Source organism: Schistocerca piceifrons, chromosome X, assembly GCF_021461385.2.
Source record: "Schistocerca piceifrons isolate TAMUIC-IGC-003096 chromosome X, iqSchPice1.1, whole genome shotgun sequence".
Taxonomy (NCBI): Eukaryota; Metazoa; Arthropoda; class Insecta; order Orthoptera; family Acrididae; genus Schistocerca; species Schistocerca piceifrons.
In genome coordinates this window covers 909,441,333-909,463,181 of record NC_060149.1, presented here as the reverse complement: position 1 = coordinate 909,463,181, position 21,849 = coordinate 909,441,333, and the positions used below count along the sequence as shown (strand labels likewise).

At 38.5% G+C, this 21,849-nt stretch overlaps 1 protein-coding gene and 2 non-coding genes across 3 annotated transcripts in view; 2 read left to right on the top strand and 1 right to left on the bottom strand.

Moving 5' to 3' along the window:
- The window catches only part of LOC124721524 (muscle calcium channel subunit alpha-1-like), an 857,532-nt gene that overhangs the window by 53,316 nt on the left and 782,367 nt on the right, over positions 1 to 21,849 (bottom strand). Inside the window, exons 36-37 of the mRNA XM_047246542.1 lie at positions 21,193 to 21,294; positions 15,473 to 15,511 (exon numbers count right to left, since the gene is read on the bottom strand). Coding sequence (XP_047102498.1) covers positions 15,473 to 15,511; positions 21,193 to 21,294 — 141 coding nt within the window. The remainder of the gene's footprint in view (positions 1 to 15,472; positions 15,512 to 21,192; positions 21,295 to 21,849) is intronic.
- Positions 19,869 to 19,943, top strand: Trnat-ugu. Its single transcript has one exon. It is a non-coding gene; the product is annotated as a tRNA-Thr (tRNA).
- On the top strand, positions 20,309 to 20,383 carry Trnat-ugu. Its single transcript has one exon. It is a non-coding gene; the product is annotated as a tRNA-Thr (tRNA).

Genomic DNA, 21,849 nt, shown 5'->3' with positions numbered 1-21,849 from the left:
TGCTATAAAATTCAATATCCCAGATAGTAGAATATGGGAACAGATCTTGAAGCACTCTGATCCATCACTTCTTGAAGTGTTGCAAATCTTAGAGCAATATGATTCCAATGCCATAGCAGCTGATAAGTTTGACCAGACCCCGATTAGTTGGGCTGAGTCACCCCTTGCTTGTGAGCACCTCAAGCAGCAACAACAATGAGAGTGTACACAGCCACGTGGACAACCACGTAGACAGGTAAACAAGCCTGTGAACTTAGTGAAGTGAAGTCTTGCCTTCAATGTTTTACTCACCATAAAAGACAGGATTGCACATCATGTAATGCAATGTGTTACATGTGTAGAAAAAAGGCCATGTCCACGCAGTTTGTTTGTAATGTCACAAAAATGCCAATTTTGACTGCTCCTAGAAAAAACAGGCTGATGCATGTGCAATGAACATTGTGTTTTCCAACCCTACAATGGGGTCTGACAAAAGTAATATTGAGGTTGTGCCTCATACTAGCCCTAGTGCTATGCAACAATGTTCTAACAAACTATTTGTCTCATTACACATTGCTAGCTGCCGTGTGAACTTTCAGTTAGACACAGGTGCCTCAGTAACTTTGCTTAATCATGCCATGTACAAACATTTATGCTCATAATGCCTTTCTAAATCTAGCAAGCACCTCACTGTTTACAACAGACTGGAAATTCCAGTGCTTGGACAGTGTGGTTTGCCTGACACTTACAAATCTCACACTAGGACAGTGAATTTTACTGTGTCAAAATCATGAGACAGTAAGAAAAGTTTTGGTTTAGATGCCTTTGATTTGTTTGGCCTTAGCATCCAAGGCAATGTACTTTCCATATTGATTTGTGACCCAACAGACACTGTCGCTAGCTTACTTAAAGAATTTCCTGAACTATTTTCAGAAGGATATGGAAAAGCTAATAACTTCATAGCACAAGTTACATTGAAAGACAATGCACAGCCTAAGGTTTTCTGAGCCTGACCCATTCCAATTGCTTTATGAGACAAAGTAGCCTGTGAATTGAAATAATTGCTAGATAATGGTGTAGTTGCTGCCATTCAAGCTAGTCAGTGGGCAAGTCCACTATTGTAGCCTTCTGGCTGCATTTGCATTTGTGTTGACTCCAAGTCTACAGTCAACCCACAGACAATAGTTGACACTTATCCATTACCTCACCCTGAGGAACTCATGGACAGGGTTGGTGCAGGACGTTACCCTTCTAAGATAGATTTGTGTAATGCCTACTTGCAAATTCCAATGGAAGAATAATCACAGAAAGTGTTTGTTGTAAATACACACTTAGGACTGTTCAAGTATTTGTGTATGCCTTTCAGCAGTGCTTCCTCACCTGCTATTTTTCAACACTACTTAGAACAGCTGACTGCAAAAGTGCCATTTTTTTCAAACTACCTTGATGATATTGTTGTCTCAAGTTGTACTCCAGAAGAACACACTGCCAATCTGCGTACTCTTTTTTGAGTGTTGGCAGATGCCGGACTCAAGTGTCATCTCGAAAAGTGTGACTTTTTTCAAACTGAACTACAGTACTTAGGTCATGTGATGAACAGTCAGGATGTGTACCCCCTCCAATCACATTTGCTTGCAGTCTGTGACCTGCCCGCTCCTTGCAATGTATCTGAACTGCAGTCACTACTAGGCAAGATGACAGACTACATTCGGTTCATACCAAATGCTGCTCGGATCTCAGCTTCACTGCATTGCTTGCATCACAAAAATGTTCCTCTTGTTTGGACTAAAGACTGTCAAGAACATTTCAGAAATTCGAAAATGCTTTGCTTAGTGACAGGTATTTGGTGCATTTTGACTCTGCTAAGCCAGTAGTTTTGCAAGTTGACACTTCTTCCTACAAAATTGGTGCACAAGACCGACCTATCGCTTTTACCTCAAAGTTGCTCACTCAAACTCAGTGCAGTTACTCTAAAATTGAAAAAGAAGCTCTTGCTACTGTGTATGGTGTGACAAAATTCCATCACTATTTGTATGGTCACAAGTTCTAATTGGTGACAGATCACAAGTCTTTGCAGTTCTTGTTTCATCCACCAAAGCCAGATCCTACATGCACTGCTCGAAAATTGCAACACTGGGTTTTGTTGCTTTTGCAGTATCAGTATGAAATTGTGTACAGGCCTATGGCAAAGCATGGCAATGCAGACACACTATCTCACCTTCTAATTGGCCCAGACTCTGATTTTGATGCATCTGCGGCATCTTGTTACCATATCGATACACAAGACTCTGAATTTTCCCTTGCACTACATGAAAATTGCACAGGCCATGGGAGCAGACCCAGACCTCAAGATTTTGTTGCATTACATTCACATGCCTTGGCCTTGTTCATTGAACAATATCCAGAACTCAGTTGTGCACCAGTATTCTGCACTTCATCATAGCCTTTCAGTTCAACAGGGTGTGATTCTGGTTCAAAATGACAATGGACAATCCCGTATGCTTAGTTCCAGAAGTGTTGCAAAAGAATGTGTTGCAGTTGCTCCACCAAAGAAATTGGGGTATGGTTTGCACTAAATAGTTAGTGTGTCGGCACTGTACTTGGCAAGGCATGGATGCCGAAATTGAACAGATGACGCCACAATGCTGCGCATGCGTGGAGAATCTATCAGCTCCACCACAGAAATTCTCAGCTCTAAGCTTGGCCTAAGACTCAATTGCCATGGCAATGAGTGCACATTGACTTTGCAGGACCACTTTGGAACACTCGTTGGCTCATAGTGGTAGACTCTTTTAGGAAGTTCCTATTTGCGGTGCTATGAATTCTGCTACATCACATAGCACCATTGAAGCGTTGTCCTCCATATTTTGCGTACAAGGCCATGGCCAGAAGTACTTGTGTCGAACAATGGACTACAGTTCACTTCATGTGATTTTGAACAATTTTGTGAATGCAATGGCATTCGTCATCTAACAAGTGGTCCGTTACACTCTCCCAACAGAGAAGCAGAAAGCTTTGTACGTACTTTCAAGCAACAGATAGCCAAGCTTCGCACCAGCCAGACATGGGAACAGGCACTGCAACTCTTTCTTGCCTCCTATCACTCCCACCCTTGAGATGTACCATCACCTGCAGAGCTTCTGCATGGCCACCGCACCGGATGTTGCTACACTTGCTTCACCCATGGCAGCATCCAGCGCCATCAATGGTCTGCAAGTATCACTTTGCACCATGCAATCTTGTTCTTTTCAGGGTGTATGGCAACTGTGGGCACTGGGAAAGAGGCGTGATTCAGGAACACATTGGCTCTTCTATTTATTTGATTTCAGGTCCTGATGGTTGGCAGCACCGTCACCAGACCCAAATTCGCACATGTCATTTGTTCTGAGATTCTGCTGCTTTTCTTCCCCCAGATTCACGGCCTCATGGGACCATAGCCATCGCATCCATCTGCTGGTGCCACCAGGGCACTCCAGGAAGTGCGGATAGACGATGCGCTCTCGCTCCTGCCATCCCCGCTTGCCAACCCGATGTACCTGGACCCGCCATCGCCATCACCATCGCCATCGCCCTTGCCACATTCATCATCACCCCAGCACACACCCTCAGGCCTGGATGTGGGCCCTGGCAGCAGTTTTATGGAGGATGTTTCTGTTGCCTCGCAAGCCGGATGGCAGGGTATGGTCGGGGGTATGCCATCCTGCCCAGTCATGGCTCTTGGTCCACATCTACATCCAGTATCCTGCTTCCCTCCTGATTGTTGTTCACAGCCTCACTACACGACAATGGTGCAGCATTTCAGAGGGAGCGATGAGGGGGTGGAGGGGGGGGGGGGATGGGGCTGTGGAGGGGGGAGGAATGTGCTGGTGTAAGCTGGTGCCAGCACACTAGGCAGCAAAGAGGTTGCAAGAGTATTGATAGAGGCCAACGACAGACTCGCAGGAAATGCACTACCAATGCCCTCTTGGCCGCCAGTATTTAGAGTGCTGCTGTGGACTGGAGGTCCAGTCTGTCACAGTCTATTGCACCGAGTGAGTTTGGGTCTGTCATCGGTCGAGTCCAGTGGGAGTCACAGTAGCAGTTAGCTCTGCCACTAGCTCAGAGACAGGCAGCACATTGCTACCAAAAGAGGGTACATAGCGGAATTGTACTTCACCAGCAGTGAGGCTAACATGGACTATTACAGACAGCTGGTAACACACAACAACCAGCTTAAGTAGATTTCTTATCCTTAGAAATAAACATCCCAGGTAATATCTGCATGTAGTCTGTGTTATAGAAAGAGGATACTGGCCACCAAACAACATCCTCTCCTAGCTTCCCATGGTACAGCTTGACAAAGAAAACAAGATGAAATAAAAGACAGGCTATAATTAAGAAATACACTGTGCACCACAATAAAACTTGGACCTGTTGCAACCTTCACAGCTGAGGAAGATGGGAAGACGTGCATGTATTTGTTATACATGACCAGCTCCAACAGATTGCACATCATCTGGGGATGCAATGCACATTCTCTGAGAAACTGGCCATGAATCCAGTGCTGTCAATTGTTCAAAAGTGTACAAATTTTGGTGACCAGCTTCAACATGACAGGAACTGATCCAGCCATTACAATATGTTCTCATGTGCAACATTGTCTGATTGACAGTAAGGAATTATATTCAGTCAAGTCATCCCCAGCCAGTTAGCAAGAATAGTTGTCATTCTGAGTGATACCCACAATTTGTACCCCAAACACTGCCGCACAGCTAGTTTTAACATTGTAGGACTTCAACAGATGCTAGTGACAGACAAATACTAACAATTTATGCCACCAATTTCAATATATTTTGTACTCAGAACAGTATTACTCATTTATCTACAGATGCATTTAACCAATAATTGAATAGCAAAGCACAACATATGGTTTAGACATTAGAAAACCATATGCAAGACTGTCCAGTCAAATACACAGAAGAAGGCATTATCACCTTCCTTCAGCACATATACAGAGACCAGCAATGTTAACTACTGCAGTTATTCCAATTGTTGGAGCACAAGCATATTGATTTATGGCATGTTCCTGCTCATGCATAACCTGTAGAATAATGCACAACATAAAACTGTACAGTTTTTTTAACACTCTAAATCATTTTGGGTTCAGAAAAAAAATTGTGGCATTTTTTGTGTGCTTTCAAAATGTTTCCACTGTGTTTCGTCACATGACTCAACTCTCAACTGTAATAAACCATCAAAAACAGCATTTTAATTGGTTTTTCCTTTTAAAGGCAAGTCAAGTAATGCACAAAACAATACGCAAGATGCAATGACTTCCTTCTTCTATGAGTAAGTACCAATCAGTGGCCACAGATTACAAATGAGCACCCATTCAGGAAAGGAAAAGATATATAACAAAATATGATACTTCAAATTAGCAACTGAATTCGGAAGGAGTAAGCTTGTTCCAAGTGTGTTTTGTTATGCCACTGTTTTGTTACACTGATAGGCATTTGAGGTTTATGAAGACATCCACACCTAGTGATGTGGGAACTGGGATGGTAATGTTTTCATTCCCTAAGAAGGCAACATTTCCAAGATAGGACTCTCATCATTGTATCCTTAATGGAAGAAGTATGTGCCGGAAAACTGGGTTAAGGAAGGAAAAGATCCACCATAGTTTAGTAGTAAAATTCAGAAAATGCTGAGGAAACAGAGATTGTTACATTCTTGATTCAAAAAAGAACTCACAAATGTTGCCAGATGAAAGTTACTGGAAATTTGTCCATTGTCTATAGAAAGATCAATACACAAAGCATGCAATTACTTCCACCACCACTCATGTATACATTGTTAGTGGAAGATCTTGTCAAGAATCAGAGAAAATTCTGGTCCTATGTAAAGTTATTATCATGTCAAAGGCTTCTATCCAGTCACTTGTTGACCAGTCTGGTATGCTAAAAGAAGGCAGAAGTAGGTATGCCATGTTTGTCTGTCATATAGATTCCTGTATGAAGAACATACAAATAGGCAAAAATAGGCATTCCTGGCATTGATAAGCAACTGAAAGAGCTGAAAGTAAATAAGTCACCAGGTTCAGATGGAATCCCAATTCAGTTTTACACATTGTAGGGGAGATTGGGGTACATTTTAATGGATTTCTTTTTGGATTTCTTAAAATTTTTTGGTTAGATTTATTGTTTCATATTGCTTAGTCTTACAATATGGTTATTAAAGTATAACTTGGTATACATATTTCAAACTCAACACTACTGAGTGCAAAATAATTTGACACAGGCTCAAGTCGAGTGCACAAAACTTGCCTTGGGTATGGGGCAGTCTGTTGCACCTATGAGAGCACGTTTACACGTATCATAGAACACAGTGATGAGTAGACAAAAAACACTACTAAAATTTTCAAAATATGTTTTATTGGCAGTAAACAAAAGTCCAATTAACGTGGCACAATGTAACAATTTTACTGCCAGTAAACAAATTTTTTGGCAGATTTCCATCTGTTAGCATAATATGGGCGCATAGAAGTTTGAATGTTAAGTAAATGCCTATTCATCATCACTGTCTTAGTTGAAATTTATGCACACAAAAATTGAAGTGTTTCCTATGGCACAGTCATCCTCAACTACTTTGTGCATGTAAGCAACTGGAGCTATTCTTGATTTCTTTGCGATTGGTTGTATCACTTCAAGCAGTCAATACGAAGACAGTTTTATCCTCTCCATCAGACTGCTGCAGGTTATAAGATAAAGGAAGAAGAACAGGATGTAGGGACTGATGACCTTAGCAGTTAAGTCCCATAAGATTTCACACACATTTTTATTTATAAGAACAGTATGGTACATTCATTGAGATGGAAGTGCTTGCAAACAGGTACTTTGGAAGGACAAATTTATGTGAGGAGATAGAGAGGAAGGAAGACATACAACACAATAGATGATATAAAGGGAAGCAGAAATTACATGGACCAGAAGAGGATGGCAGAAAACAGGAGAGGGTGGAGAGCTACTGTGTGAAAACCTTCCTTTGTATAGAACACTAATGATATCATAAGTAGGTCAGTCCTCATTTTTTCTTGTTCTTGTTTTGAGTAATTCTTGCCTTTATCAGTCTTTTCCCCCATACATTTAATTCTTTCTGCGTGAGATTCATTAGGTTCAAATAACGTTTTTAGCAGTTTCTATCTTTTATTCCATTTTGCCTTCATTTTTTAACTGTTTTTCCAACTGCTGTTGTCTTAAAGCTTCCTTGACTGGGGTATCAGTTATGATGCATTAAAGCTTCCTTGACTGGGGTATCAGTTATAATGGCAATGCAAAATAATGTGTAAATCTGCCCCGTTGGCATAACTGAATTAATTTCAAAACTACTGTCGTAACTTTCAGGCTTTCAAATTATACAAACATACCTTGTAATGTAGAATATTCTCATGCAAATGAACATATATTTACAATAGACACACATACGCTTGATGGGAGTGGCGACTGGGTGGGGGTAAAGAGGAGGCTGGGGCAGGGAGGGGGATGGATAGGTTGGTGGGGATGGTTATTTCTATCCTTTTCCGCTATTTCCTCTCCCCCCCCCCCCCCCCCCAACCACTCCTCACCACATATCCCGTGCCCTACACCTAACCTGTACCATTTCACTGTCTGCCATCTTCACCATACTATTCTTTCTCTCCCCACCCCAGCCTCCTCCTCACTCCCACTCAGTTGCAAATTGCACTGGCGCTGCAGCTCACAGTGTGGTTTCAGTTGCCTGAGACTGTAGTCGTGTGTGAGAGTTGAGTGTGTGTGTGTGTGTGTGTGTGTGTGTGTGTGTGTGTGTGTGTGTGTGTGTGTGTGTGTGTGTGTGCTGAAAGCTTTAAGTGTGAAAATCTTTTTGTTGTGGCTATCTGCGACTCAGCATCTCCGCTATGAGGTGAATAGCAACTTTGCTTTTCATAATATTGTTACATTCCATCCTGGATTTTTCATTGTTTGATTTGAATATATATTTATCTATTTTCAATTCTAAAAGGTATGCTTCCTAGCACCTTTGATATTTGAGTAACAAAATTTACTCAGTTTGCACAAAAACACAAATGTGTCCTTTGCACTAAGACATTCAGTCAGCTGTTGGCGCGAAGTTTGTGAGAGCTCTCAGTAGATGGCAGTACTAATCTTTCATTACCAGTAGCATTCTAGCAAGAATGATTCCTGAGAAAAGTCCTCTGCATAAACCTGCCCCATATGTAAACATGCCTCCATTCATAAACATGCCCCAGTCTCTGCAACTCTTTGCCATTGGCCCCTTACTAAGCTTGCATTTACTGCAAATCTCTCACCCAGTACAAAGTCCCAAACAATTGCACAAAAGTGTAGGTAACTCTCTTGAGGTGGTACCCAAAGAAAGCTGAAATAACATTGCCATGGGCAGAGCTTGTGTAGTACACACTACTGCTGCTAGGTGTGTATAGTGCTAGGTGTGTATAGTGCAACTCATTATCAGTTCAGTGCCACCTGTGTTCTCAACCTGGCTTGTTCTGTTCATCTGCAATGATTGTTTTTGCTAGCACTGTTTTGTTCCTGTTTTGTTTTTTATGATTGCAAGTTAAGTGAACAATGTGCAGCTGTGAAATTTTGTTTTCTACTTGGTAAAAATGCTGCTGAAACTGTATTAATGTTGAAAACAGCTTACCAAGATGACGCTACAGGAAAAACCCAAGTGGACAAGTGGCCTGTTCAGTTTAAAAATGGTGACATGTCAATTGGTGACAAACCTCATTCTGGATGTAATCAACTGCACGAATCGATGAAAATATTGAAAAAATTCGACAACAGCTTGTGTTCCCAGACCATCGACAGACAATTGATCAACTGTCAGAGATTAGTGAGTTATCTTGGAGTTCAGTGTTTGTCAAAAATACTCAATTTGTGACAGACAGGAGATTGGTTCTTTCACCATGACAACACACCTGCACACACAGCCATCTCTGTTAGACAGTTTTCGGCTAAAAATGGCATGGTTCTGCTACCTAACATATCTTACTTGCCTGACCTGACTCTGTGCATCTTTTTCTTATTTCCACACATGAAAAGGGGCATGAAAGGACATTGATTTTACAACACTGAAGAAGTAAAGGAAAAAATGAGGGAAGAGCTGTGGACCATATCTAAAGATGAATACAACAACTGTTTCAAAGAGTGGAAGCACCATGGTACTAATGTATTAGTTGTAGTGGAGAGTATTTTGTTGGGGATAAGGTCATTTTGTAAACAATTTGAAAACACACAGCTTTTAAAAATAATTCTGTCTTCTTTTTTTTATTTTATTTTATTTGATTTGATTTTTTTTTGTATCTACTCATATATATAAGTAGCATAAAAGAACAGACTCATAAAATTACAGACAAAAATCATTAACATCACTTTTCTGCAGAATTCTTGAGCATTTTCTACATTCTGATATAATAAATTTCCTTGAGATAGAAGAGCTTCTGTCCACAGATCAGACTGGATTTAGAAAGTATCACTTTTTCTCACATCCAATGAACCATGGATGAAGGGGAACAGGCTGATTCTATGTTCTAGATTTCCATTTGACACAGTGCTCCACTACAGACTGTAAGTGGCTCAAAGACTTTGTAAGTAATAGAATTCAGTGTGTTGTCCTCAATGGTGAGTGTGCATCAGAGGTACGAGTATAGAAGGGAGTGCTCTCAGAAAAGTGTGATAGGACTGCCATTGTTCTCTGTATGCTGTACATAAACGATCTGTTGGATAGGTCAGGCAGCAATCTGCAACTGCTGATGACACTGTAGTGTAAGGGATAGTGTTACCATTGAAGGACTGTAGGAGGAAACAGATAACTTAAGACAGAACTCGTGTTTAGTGTTATGAAAGGCAACTTGTTCTAAATGTGGAAAAATGTAAGGTAATGCAGATGAATAGGAAAAACAATTCTGTAATACAGTATTAGTAGTGTACTGCTTAATAGTCATGTAGATTAAATATCTAGGCATAAAATTGCAAATTGATATGAAATGTAACAATTACATAAGGCCGATAGGAGGGAAGGTGAATGGTCAAGTTTGGTTTATTGGCAGAATTCTAGGAAAGTGAAACTGTAAAGGAGACTGCATGTAGAACAGTTGTACAATCCATTTTTGAGTGCTGCTCAAGTGTCTGGGACCCCCACCAGGTCAGATTAAGGAATCAAAGTGTTTCAGAGGACTGCTGCTAGACTTTTGAATTGTGTGTTTGATTAACACACTAGTATTACAAATATACTTTGGGAAGGAAGAAAGCTTGGGTTTAACTTCGTGAACTTGAATGGGAATCACTGAAGGGGACACAAGATTCATTCTGTAAAACATGACTGTCATTTCCAGCTGACTGCAAAATGATTATATAGCAGCCAATGAATTTTTTTGTGTAATGAAATTGGGAAAAGGTTAGAAAAATTAGATCTCATATGTCATTTCTCCCTTGCTCCACTTGTGAGTGGGACAGGAAAGGGTGACTAGTAATGGTACAAGGTACCCTCTGCCATTTACCATATGGTGGCTTGTGGACTGCATGTAGATTTAATTGCAGATACAATTGTAGATGTAGATGATGTACATATGCACTAGCTTTGTAACTCAGTCAACTGGCAGCTTCAATTCATTTTATTACAGCTTGTTAGTCATGCCAAGAGTTTGTTGAAATGTAATACTTTTTTATTATAAGCTAAGCATTTTTCACAAGTACTAAAATCCTGAATACTTTGACTATAGAAATGTAAATTAAATTTTGCATTTTTCATCATATAGGTACTGTACTCAAAATAATTTTTCAGGGATGATGCCATTTTTAATACTTAACTTCATTTTTACCTTTTTGTGTTTTATATTCATTTATGGCACAACATTTCATTGTCTTAAAGAATGAACAAAGTCTGTGCCTCTAGGAAAAATGTTACACTATTTCTGAAGAATGTATTCATACACACTAAGAATAAATTGATGGTTCTTCTGTTTTTAATCACAGTCGCATCACTTCTTGTTGTTTACAAGGTGTGGATATTGAAATAAAAATTTTAATAATTTGTAGTTTGATGAACATTACACAGACACGAATATATTTGTGTCATTTAACATCTAACATCAATCCTGTTTGGTGTATCTACAAAGCTGATGAGAGGAATTTGCAAGTCTCAGATCCTGCTGCAATTTGGCTCAGTTTCATTATTTGTAAGTAGCTCGGGTCATATTTAGGATATCATGCTAAGATGTGTAACATGGTGACTGATATACAAATATGATATTTTCCCAGTGGAAACACACATACATGATTATCACATGCAGCATTTTCTTTAACATTAACCACAGTCTACACTATCTGACCAAAAGAATCCTGACACCTATTAGTGTACATTAAAAAGGGGAGTGTCCACCTGTTGCCTTTATGACAATCTGAACTCTGCTGGGGACACATTCAATGAGGTGTCTGAATGTCTGCAGAGTAATGGCACCCCATTCTTTCTCACAGCCAAAACCACAGAAGGTAGTGATGGATACTGAGGCCCGGAGTGAAGACAACATTCCCAACACATACTAAGGGTGTTTCACTGGGTTCATGTTGGAACTCTGGGCAAGCTACTCCCAGTAATGTTATTTTCCACAAACCATTGCCTCACAAATTCTGTTTCATGACAGGGTACACTGTCATACTCATATAAACAATCATCATCTCTGGTATGTTACTCTTCTGCACACAGTACACAGTGCTGTGTTCATAGCCTTCCACATTTAGAGTTTTCTTAAGCACAAGAATGCCACAACACTTGACCATGAAAAACACCCCCATACTGTACCAGCATCATCTCTGTATTTTACTGTTGTCACTACACATAATGGCAGGTCTCGAGGCATTCACCAAACCCAAATCCTTCCATTGGATTGTCACAGGGTATAGCATTAGTCATCACTCCAAATCAATCATTTCTAGTCATCCACTGTCTAGTGGCAATGCTCTTTCCAACACCTCAAGCTTCACTTAGCACTGACTTTTGAAATGTGTGTTTATGAGGAGCTACTCAACCAGTGTACCCCATTCTTTTTAACTTCATACACACAGTCATTGTACTATATGGGTTTCTGGTACCACTTTGGTACTCAAGGGTGAGTCCTTCCACTGATTTCCATGAAATATTTTACAACCACACTCTGCAAGGCTCGACAGTCCCAGTTTGTCGGTATATGATGTTTGTTTGCTCTCTGTTTAGCTGGAGTTTTTCCTTCACATTTCCATTTCACAATCACATCACTAACAGCAACTTGTGCAGCTTCATAATGACTGAAATGTCCCTGATAGATTTGTTTCTCAGGTGACATTTAATGAGGAGTCCACGTTCAAAGTGACTGAGCCCTCCTGAGCAAACCATTCTGCTGTCATTGCTTCTCTGCTGACAACAGAATACTCCCCACCTTCTTCCATACTGGCAAGACCACCTCTCATGACATTTAGTAGTTTATTCCACATTACATTGGTGTGTTCAGACACTTTTGATAAGGTAGTCTGCATTTAAATTCATTCACTAGGAGTACTTAGAAATTCATCTATGGAATATAATTTCTAAGCAAAACTATTATCCATTTAATATGATGTTCCACCCTGATCAATTTTTATTTTCATATATTACTCAGTTTTTATACATTCTGGCTTAAACCTTCAAATAAGGTTGGGAAGGGCACTCAACTTAAGAAAGAAAGAAATGAGACAGTTTTACACACAGCACATATTTTCACACACATATAAATAAATTAAAAAAATAATCATTAAAAGGACATTGATACATAGTATCTCTCAGATTCCTGTGTATGAGAAAATACCATGGTCTAGTGCTAGCCCTTTGATAGGGCAGCCTACTTTATATAAGACAAATTATGGTTGATGTGAGACTCCAGTGTGACACCATTTTCATGTTAAAGTTCAAATATAACATTTAAAAAAAAAGGTCTGTATTAGGCATACAATCATAAATAAAATCTATAAATATAATAAAATGTACTAGGAATTAATGTGAACTGTGGAACCAATTTAACACATGCCCATTATGTTGTATAAGACAGAAAGCATAACATGTGAAATATTTTTTTTCTTTCCTTTCATTGTAAAAGAAAGTAATAACAATGTTGCAACATTTATCAAAAGCAACTATAAGATATATAAAAGGGGTTATTATTATAAAATATAATAACTGTCTTAAAATATAAAATTTAGTTGGAATGGCAAACCATGTTATCATTGCTGTCTCGCAGTCATGGTGTTCACTAACAGCAGTGACATTGGAGTTGTGGCCAAAGGCACTGTGACTTGTCAATAATGAACACCCAAATTTGATTAACAAACAGGCACTATAAAAAGTCTGCTAAAGTATTAAGCTTGCAGACAAAGTACTTCTTCTGAAATAGAAAACATGCACAGATTCACACAAGCACATCTCACACACACATGCTATTGCAGCCAGGATCCAGCACCCAGACACAATGGACGTGTGTGTGTGTGTGTGTGTGTGTGTGTGTGTGTGTGTGTGTGTGTGTGTGTGTTTTTTTTCTATTTCAGAAGGAGGACGTTGTCCGGAAGCTTAATATTTTAAAAGCCTTTTTCATTGTGCCTGTCAGTAACTCAATGCCTCTTCTGGTGAGTAGAAATATATCCTTTCCATATCATTGTTATTCTATCTATGACTTTCCATTATATGAACACATAAATTTGTTATCTATCTTGCTTATTTTATGGTAGTCTTGCTCTGAAGATTCCTATAGCACAAAAGCTAATGTAAGTGTTAGCTTTTTTGGAAATTACAGCAACTATTAGTGAGGGCCAGTGGATATAAAAAGAGCAGTGCCAAGAAAATGTTTAAGAAGCTGAACGGGGATTCAAGGAAACAAATGAGAATAAAATAGAGGGAGGATGACATTCTTTTTATGAAACACGATTGAGATAATTTAGAGCACCAGTATTTATGGCTGACTGCAGAATGGTTCTACTATCAACAATGTACATTTCACTTAAGTATTGTGAGGACAAGATAAGAGAAATTAGAGTTCATATGGAGGCATATAGACAATCGTCTTTCCCTCAATCCATTTGTGAGTGGAACAGGAGAGAGATAACTAATAGTGGTACAAGGTACCTGCCACTATGCATTATTCAGTGACTTGAGGAGTATCTAAACAGATGGAGATTTAGATAATTATGTTATTTGCTGGAAATAGCAAACAATCTGTATGTTCTGTATGTAAATTATGGCAAATGAGTAGTGGGTAAATTAATGCCTTGTAAATGACATGCAGTAATAAAAATACAAGTTTTGATTCATTTCACATCTTTGCATCTACACGTGCTTATCGATCTGTGGAATGCGTGAAATAATCAATAATAAATAAATAAATGACTAGTCATTTTAGAAATCGGAGCAAGATATAGTGCTATAATATTATTTTATTGTTTTTGTGGCTCTGCCTACAAACTTTTCCCCCACCATTTCAAAAAAGCCCTGCAGGTGAAGACCTGTGCATTGAGCAGTGAATTAATGTTGGAATTTGTAAAAAGCTGTGAGAGGGAATATTCATGAGTGAATGAAATTCACATAGTCAAGTAATTGGAAGTTACAAAAATGCACTACTTTGTGATGGGCAAAATCCCTTGAAATTAGTGATGAAAATTCTGTAACTGATGAGAAATCTCTAAAACATGGAAACTGTGAAATTGTTTTCTTGATCATGGTTATAATGTGAATCATGAAGGTGTGATTATCATTATGCAACAATTGCAACTTTGCTGGATGAAAGAGATAGAGATGCAGTGCTTTCTGTAATTGTTAAGTCTGTATCATAATGGAAACTGACAATTTGGCTGCTACAGAACACTGGTTAACACATCCTAACTTCTAGAGTTTTATTTAATCTAGAGGACTGAGGACTGTGTGTGTGTGTGTGTGTGTGTGTGTGTGGGGGGGGGGGGGGGGGGTGAAAAATTCACAACAAAGAAAACAAATAGTAGGACTCAAATGAAACAGAAAGGACCACAGTGGAATTGCTATTCACTGGTATTATGAGAAGCAATAGAAATACTTAAGCAAAATCAATTATTATGCCAAGTGAATGGCTACAGAAATATTTTACAAATATGATTAAGTGAAAATATCTAAAACTTTTCACTTGCATTCACAAATCAAATCTGCATACTTTTTGACGAATAAAATACCAATATCATTCTTTCTCTGTAGTTACAAGTAACTATATCCTCTAAATCACAACTGTTTTGGGTTCAGTGTAAATGCAGAGTTTTCACAATAATGATTAAAGTGAACACAACACTCCATAGTATTTGTCACTGATATCATGTATACTTTAATAGGTACAATGGCATGGCAATACTATTAAAAATTACTTTTAAAACATCTTAAACTTCTACAACAGAAACACAAAATGAGTTTGATATCAAAGGAATGATAATGTAGATAATACCTTTCTCAGGTTTCTGCCAGGCACATCCAAATGGTTCATCTGGAAAACAGAACAATAATGTACTGAAGCTCTGTTCCACACACACACAAAGAAAATTTATAGGAAGTAATGTTTCATGCTGGCGTAGTAGATAGAAGGTGTCTACTTACATCATCTAAAAGGAATTTTACTGTTCATATTATATGTTTATGATTTGCACAAAATATAGTTTTCCTATTGCTTAATATAAAAATTATTCAGATACCACCAGCACCTACAGTTACCACAACAGAAAATTACCTCCAATTACGTACATCAAAGTGAGCGATTATCATAAGGTATTTTGAAATCCACATAACATGTTGAACACATCAGTTAGATGAAAGCTATGATATACTATACCATATTGTAAAGTATGCTATTAAAGGAGCTCTTTTCCAGCATGCTGAGATCTAATGCAATTTGCAGCTTCATTCTGGAGTTTATTAGTGAGCAGATGCCACACCTCAGATGTACATGGAATAGTGCCACTTGCTATAATACCACTAATAACATAATTACTATGCTATAATACCACTCGTAACATAAATCCTATCTTTGTTCCTTTTCTTCTAACTTTACATACTTAATACATACAGCATTTAGGCATGAAATATCCAAATTCTAATTCGGTCTGTAATTTTCTAAGCTTTATTATTTGGTGTGTAGTTTACAGTCTGTTGATAATGAGTGTAAGTAATTGGTGCAGAAACACTTTATTTAAAGAAATATTCAGAATTTATGAGTCATGAAACCACACACACATGAAAATTGTAATCCACTGATAACTGTTTGTTTTAGGGTTGACACACCTTATTTGAAAAGTCTCTTTCCTTCTCTCTAATGAATATTTCATCTTTACAGAAATATGTGTAGTTAAGAAAATATTCTTATTAAAAATTGTTGCTATTGTAATAATTCTATAATGTTTGAATCTTGAAATGTCATCCTTTCAAAAATCCAGGATTATTATCTTGCACCCCACTTCTGTCTGTTTCCAAAAATATATACTTATAATAGAATGATGTGTTAGTTGACCAGTTACTTCAGTCAGAACATTTGAGTTTCCAGAAAATTCTTGGTAGATTAGAAATGCTATAGATAAAAGTGCATGTCAAAAATTTCACTAAATAAAATGGAACCAATAATTTATACCACTGAAAATACAGCTTATCCTTAAACAAAATAATGGACTAATGTGTGTCTTTATTCTCTATTTTTCGTGTCTTTTAGGCTAATATTGACAGTGTAATTACTCTGTATTTAAACAATTCATAAAAATCTTCTTATACATATCTTAAACCCCATGAGTGGGCATGATGGGTTATCTGTCCATGATCTGCTTATTATCAGAGCGAGTAATAGATATATCTGTCCGCAGCATTCTGTGGCTTGTAGATAATGAGAGTAATGAGTTTCAGACTGACAGGTTTCATAATGTTTCCTCCACTAGATAGTACCCCTTGTCAGTCAAACTAATGTAATCTCAATCAGTTACAACATTTTTTATTTTTTATGCTGGTAAGAACACATATTTTGACCACCTCTCCCAAAGCAAAAATAACTTGTGTGAGGTAACGGGTGAGTTGTGGCACCATGAAAAAATTCTAAGTTTAGAGTTGGCATGGCCGCACGGGCTGCTCCGGAAGCCAGGGCCTGTCAGCAACCGTGTGGCGCCAAACAGTAGCTGGAACAAGAGGGGTGGCCCCAACGCATGGTCCAGGCAGACGGTGTGGCTGGAAATTCCATGTTTACACTGTGTCGAAGACCGTGCTTTGTGTCAATGAAGGAGATTTGTATGTTGGGAGTGCCAAAGATGGTGGACTTTGTGAAACCATAATGGCAGACGTTTCACAGTTCATGTAGAAATTAATAATAGCCAGAGGAATCATGAAACCTTAAAAAGTAACATGTACATTACAGTTATTTGCACAACAATTCTGATGGTGTAATCAAATTTTCAATATCTTTATTAGTTTAAAGTTTAGTATCTGACTGTAAATTATACAAGTAGCACCCAGCAACAAGTTTCCAAAATCTAAATGGTTCATCCAATTTTGTTGATTGACGTGTCTTTAGAAAGCTATTAGTGTGAACCTAAATTGGTATGAGTTACAGGCATGTAACTTGAATAGTACACGAGTTATTGTTTATATCTGATATATACTATTCATGAAGAAATTGGTCAAATATTTACTGTGTTTTAGAAAGCACAGAGACATTAGGCTACTGGCCTACTTTTGTTTCTATTCCTTTGATATATGTTTATTTAATTTGTTTATGTATTTAATAATGTGTGTTAGAACATGTTTATGGTCCAGCTGTAGGTATATTTATTTAATTTCAAGTTATTTAAATGTAAATCCAATATTTTGTATGTGTTTCAATATGCTTGTGAGTGTGTGTTGGCTTGGAGACATGGTGGGAGCGCTTTAGCCCATCACAGCACTTGTTACTACAACAGGTGACTACCGAAGTCAATGGAGAGACTGTATGGAAGTGGGAGAGGAGCATCGGGTGGCACAGGACATGGGGGAATGCTGGATGGGAAAGCATGATGGACAGTCACAGGAAATACTTGGAGAGTGTTGAGCAGTTTGCCTGTGGTCGCAGGAGTATAGAAATATTTCGTAGTGCCGACTTGTGCACTTGTGAGATTTCCATGGCTTCTGCAGTGAAGACGTAGTATGCGTTTAGAAGTTAATATCTTGCAGGCTATGTTGTTGTTCATAACTAATTACATGAAGTAGGAATCTATTCTTTCCCTGCTATTCAACTAATATTTTATTTAATTGCTGGACCATCGACACCAATAAGTGTTTTGCAGTAATAAACGGAACTCTTAAAGGTATTTCTGCTATTGTACTCCTCATTTAAAGTCATTAAAAATAGTACCTGCAAATTTTATTTAATTGCAATCTTTCATTTATAAATTTCTATGTTACATTCCAAATTCGCAGTTGCCGAGTGATAGGAACCTTTGATCATTCGATTCATGTGTATATTCATATTGCATACTGTAGACTCAGCAGTATTTGGCTTGTAATGTGGCAACTACGTTTCCAAGCACCTAGACAATGAAACCAGCCAAAACTTTTAATATTTCAACTTTGGGTCTGAGGGTACATAGTTGAGGGCCACCATTAATTTTTTTTCAAAGCCTGCACTTGTCAAATTGTTTTGAACCTTACTTATGATTTGCTTCGAAAGGATTATTGTACATATGTCAACAACTGATACACTAAACCAGATTTGGTTATCAAACTAACAAGGAAGAACACTGATCTTGTCCACAAAATATGGAAAAACAGAAAGGACTTCCCGCATTTCATAAAAATTAAAACCTGAAGTATGGGAAACATGTCATAACATATAGAAAAAAAAGCAGATGTTTATCAAATGGAAGAACAAGAGGGTCATTACAATGGTCAGCACATTCTATGATGACTCAGCTAAAGAATCAAATTCAAAGAATGACTTAATCCAAAAGCTATGTGTTGTCATGGATTACAATAAGAATATGGGAGATGTGGATGGAAGCAACACTCAGCTGCAAAGCCATTAAATGCCCAGGAGCAGACTGAAAAATATGATCAGGAGATTTTTCACCATTTATTGTACGTTGCATGATTCAATGCATACTTTCTGTATAAAAAAAAGGGTCACATTTGATTTCAGGATTAATCTTGGGGAATAGTTCGCCATATCCTCTCCACCCACAGGGGCCATCGCTTAGGTGTCCACCTCAAACAGGAGAAGTCACTCGTCTTCCAATCAGGCATTTTCAAGAATTTTTACTTACCATAACAAAGACAAGATTAACAATGAGTTGTGGTGTATGCATGACAAGAGGCCTTAAAGAGACTAAGGACACATTTTATTGGTGTGCAGAATGTGAAGTTCCTCACTCGGCAGCACTATGTCTTAAAATATTTCACAGAGAAAGTGATATGTAATTATGTGAAAATAACATTCCAGTTTCTACTTTAATACATTCTATTTCATCCCAATCCTGTTTAGTTTTGCTCCTATATGAAAATCAACTAACAAATATATATGACGGTAGTATATGTTCCCGAAAGAACAGTTACCATTGATGAACATGCAGCTTTTGCCAGAATGAAATGATAATTAAATGGGCACCCTAGCTGCAAAGAGGCATTGATATACTTCATTGGGGACATGTTGAAAATGTGTGGCCTGACCGGGACTCGAACCCAGGATCTCCTGTTTACATGGCAGATGCTCTATCCATCTGAGCCACTGAGGGCACAGAGGATAGTGAGCATTACGAATGTAGTGGTGTGGACATGTTGGAAATGTGGGTCTCACGGGGAGCGTGCAAGGGATAAGTCCCTGCAGGTGCCCTATCCTCTGTGCCCTCGGTGGCTCAGATGGATAGAGTGTCTGCCATGTAAGCAGGAGATCCTGGGTTCGAGCCCCGGTCGGGGCACACATTTTCAACATTTCCCCAATGAAGTATATCAATGCCTCTTTGCAGCTAGGGTGTCCATTTAATAATCATTTCATTCTAGCAAAAGCTGCATGGTCATCAACGGTAACTGTTCTTTCGGGAACAGATACTACCATCATATATAGTTAAAATATGTCTTCCCGGCCATTGACCTTCTTGTGCAAATGTACGCGCTATGCCCGAACTCTTACAGGACTTGGTAGATTAATCTGCCATGAGTAATGAGTATGATGGGCAAACATCTATTAGGCGCGCTACGAATGTAGTGGTGTGGACATGTTGGGAATTTGGATCTCACGGGGAGCATGCAAGGGATAAGTCCCTGCAGGCACACTATCCTCTGTGCCCTCGGTGGCTCAGATGGATAGAGCATCTGCCATGTAAGCAGGAGATCCCGGGTTCGAGTCCTGGTCGGGGCACCTATTTTCAATATGTCCCCAATGAAGTATATCAATGCCTCTTTGCAGCTAGGGTGTCCATTTAATTATCATTTCAACTAAGAAATATTTTAATGTGGGAGAGAAGCCCATGGCACAATTGCACCAGGGGGAGCTAAAGGAAACTTCCTACTGAGGCAGAGTACCATGCATGAGAAATACCTACATAAGGGGTTAAATAAGAACTGTGGGCCATGCCATAGTCAGTCTGCATACAGCTTTCAATAAGTAATATTCATAATCAGTTGTACATGATGTCTGTATGGTACAAAGCCTATGTTTAGTGTTCATTAAGTAAAGGTCAGTGAATGTTATTAGCATGTGAAACGTAGACACTAAGCAATCACTGTGTAATGTTCACATTGTCAGTTCTGTAACATCTATCACACGGTCAGTAAAGATACATCAAGACACTCACTCATTGAAGTCTACATAGTTTACAGAGACATCTTTTTACAAGTATCTATTTTATTATGTAAAAATTCATCATTGGTTTGGACGGTGATAAAAAAGTAGCACAAACTTGAAAATTTACTTAGAGGATGTTGGGTAATGTTAATGTTTGTTGAGAACACCTAGCAATGATCAAAAAGACAATGGAAGAAGAAGAAGAAGTCTTCAGAGGCATCCATTTTACAGGTCAATAAACTTACACCTCCCTGAGATTTTCATTCTAGGAAGAATGCATCTGTATTATATCTTGTACCAAATACTTGAAAAGTGAGATCTTAATGATCTGTTTTTAATTTATAGATAATCTGTAATAAATCAATTTTTTTCATTTTACTTACTTTTATCTGTGTAGCATTTACTTTAAGAGAACGAGCTCTGTGAAATCCTCCATGTCCTCTTCGCATGGAAGACCATACACTTCCAAACAGAGAATGGTTCCGCTGAAAAGACAAAGGTATATTTAAATGATATAATTTGTTGGAAAGACAAGATATAATATAATCAATGATTTTTACAGATTAAAAAAGTATAATAAGACTAGAACATCAAACTCCTTTAATGTCTGAACACACTCTGCCTCTTTCCATACAGCAAAGTTTGATCAAAAGAAATTTGTCATCAAAATTTGCTATTAGCAGACATAACTTACTGGTTTTGCAGCCTTGGGATTCAGGATGAATAGCTGACCACACATGAGCTGATTTCTGCAATGAGCCAGAGCCATATGCCAGTTCTATTGATATTTTTGATGGATTCAGCCTGATAATCTCAACACCATCATTTCCGACCAACATCCAGGTACTGCCCATCATATCTACTCTCTCTGCCCAAAGGTTGTGTCCCTTTGTAAGTGGAGTAAATCTGGGGATTTTTGTGATTTATCTGTAGATCTAGGACAGTGGTGCATGCTTGATAGGCCAGAGAGCACAGGTGACAACAATTGTGGCTGTGTCTCATGCAGAGCACATTGTACAGCACAGTGTTTATAGGGATTA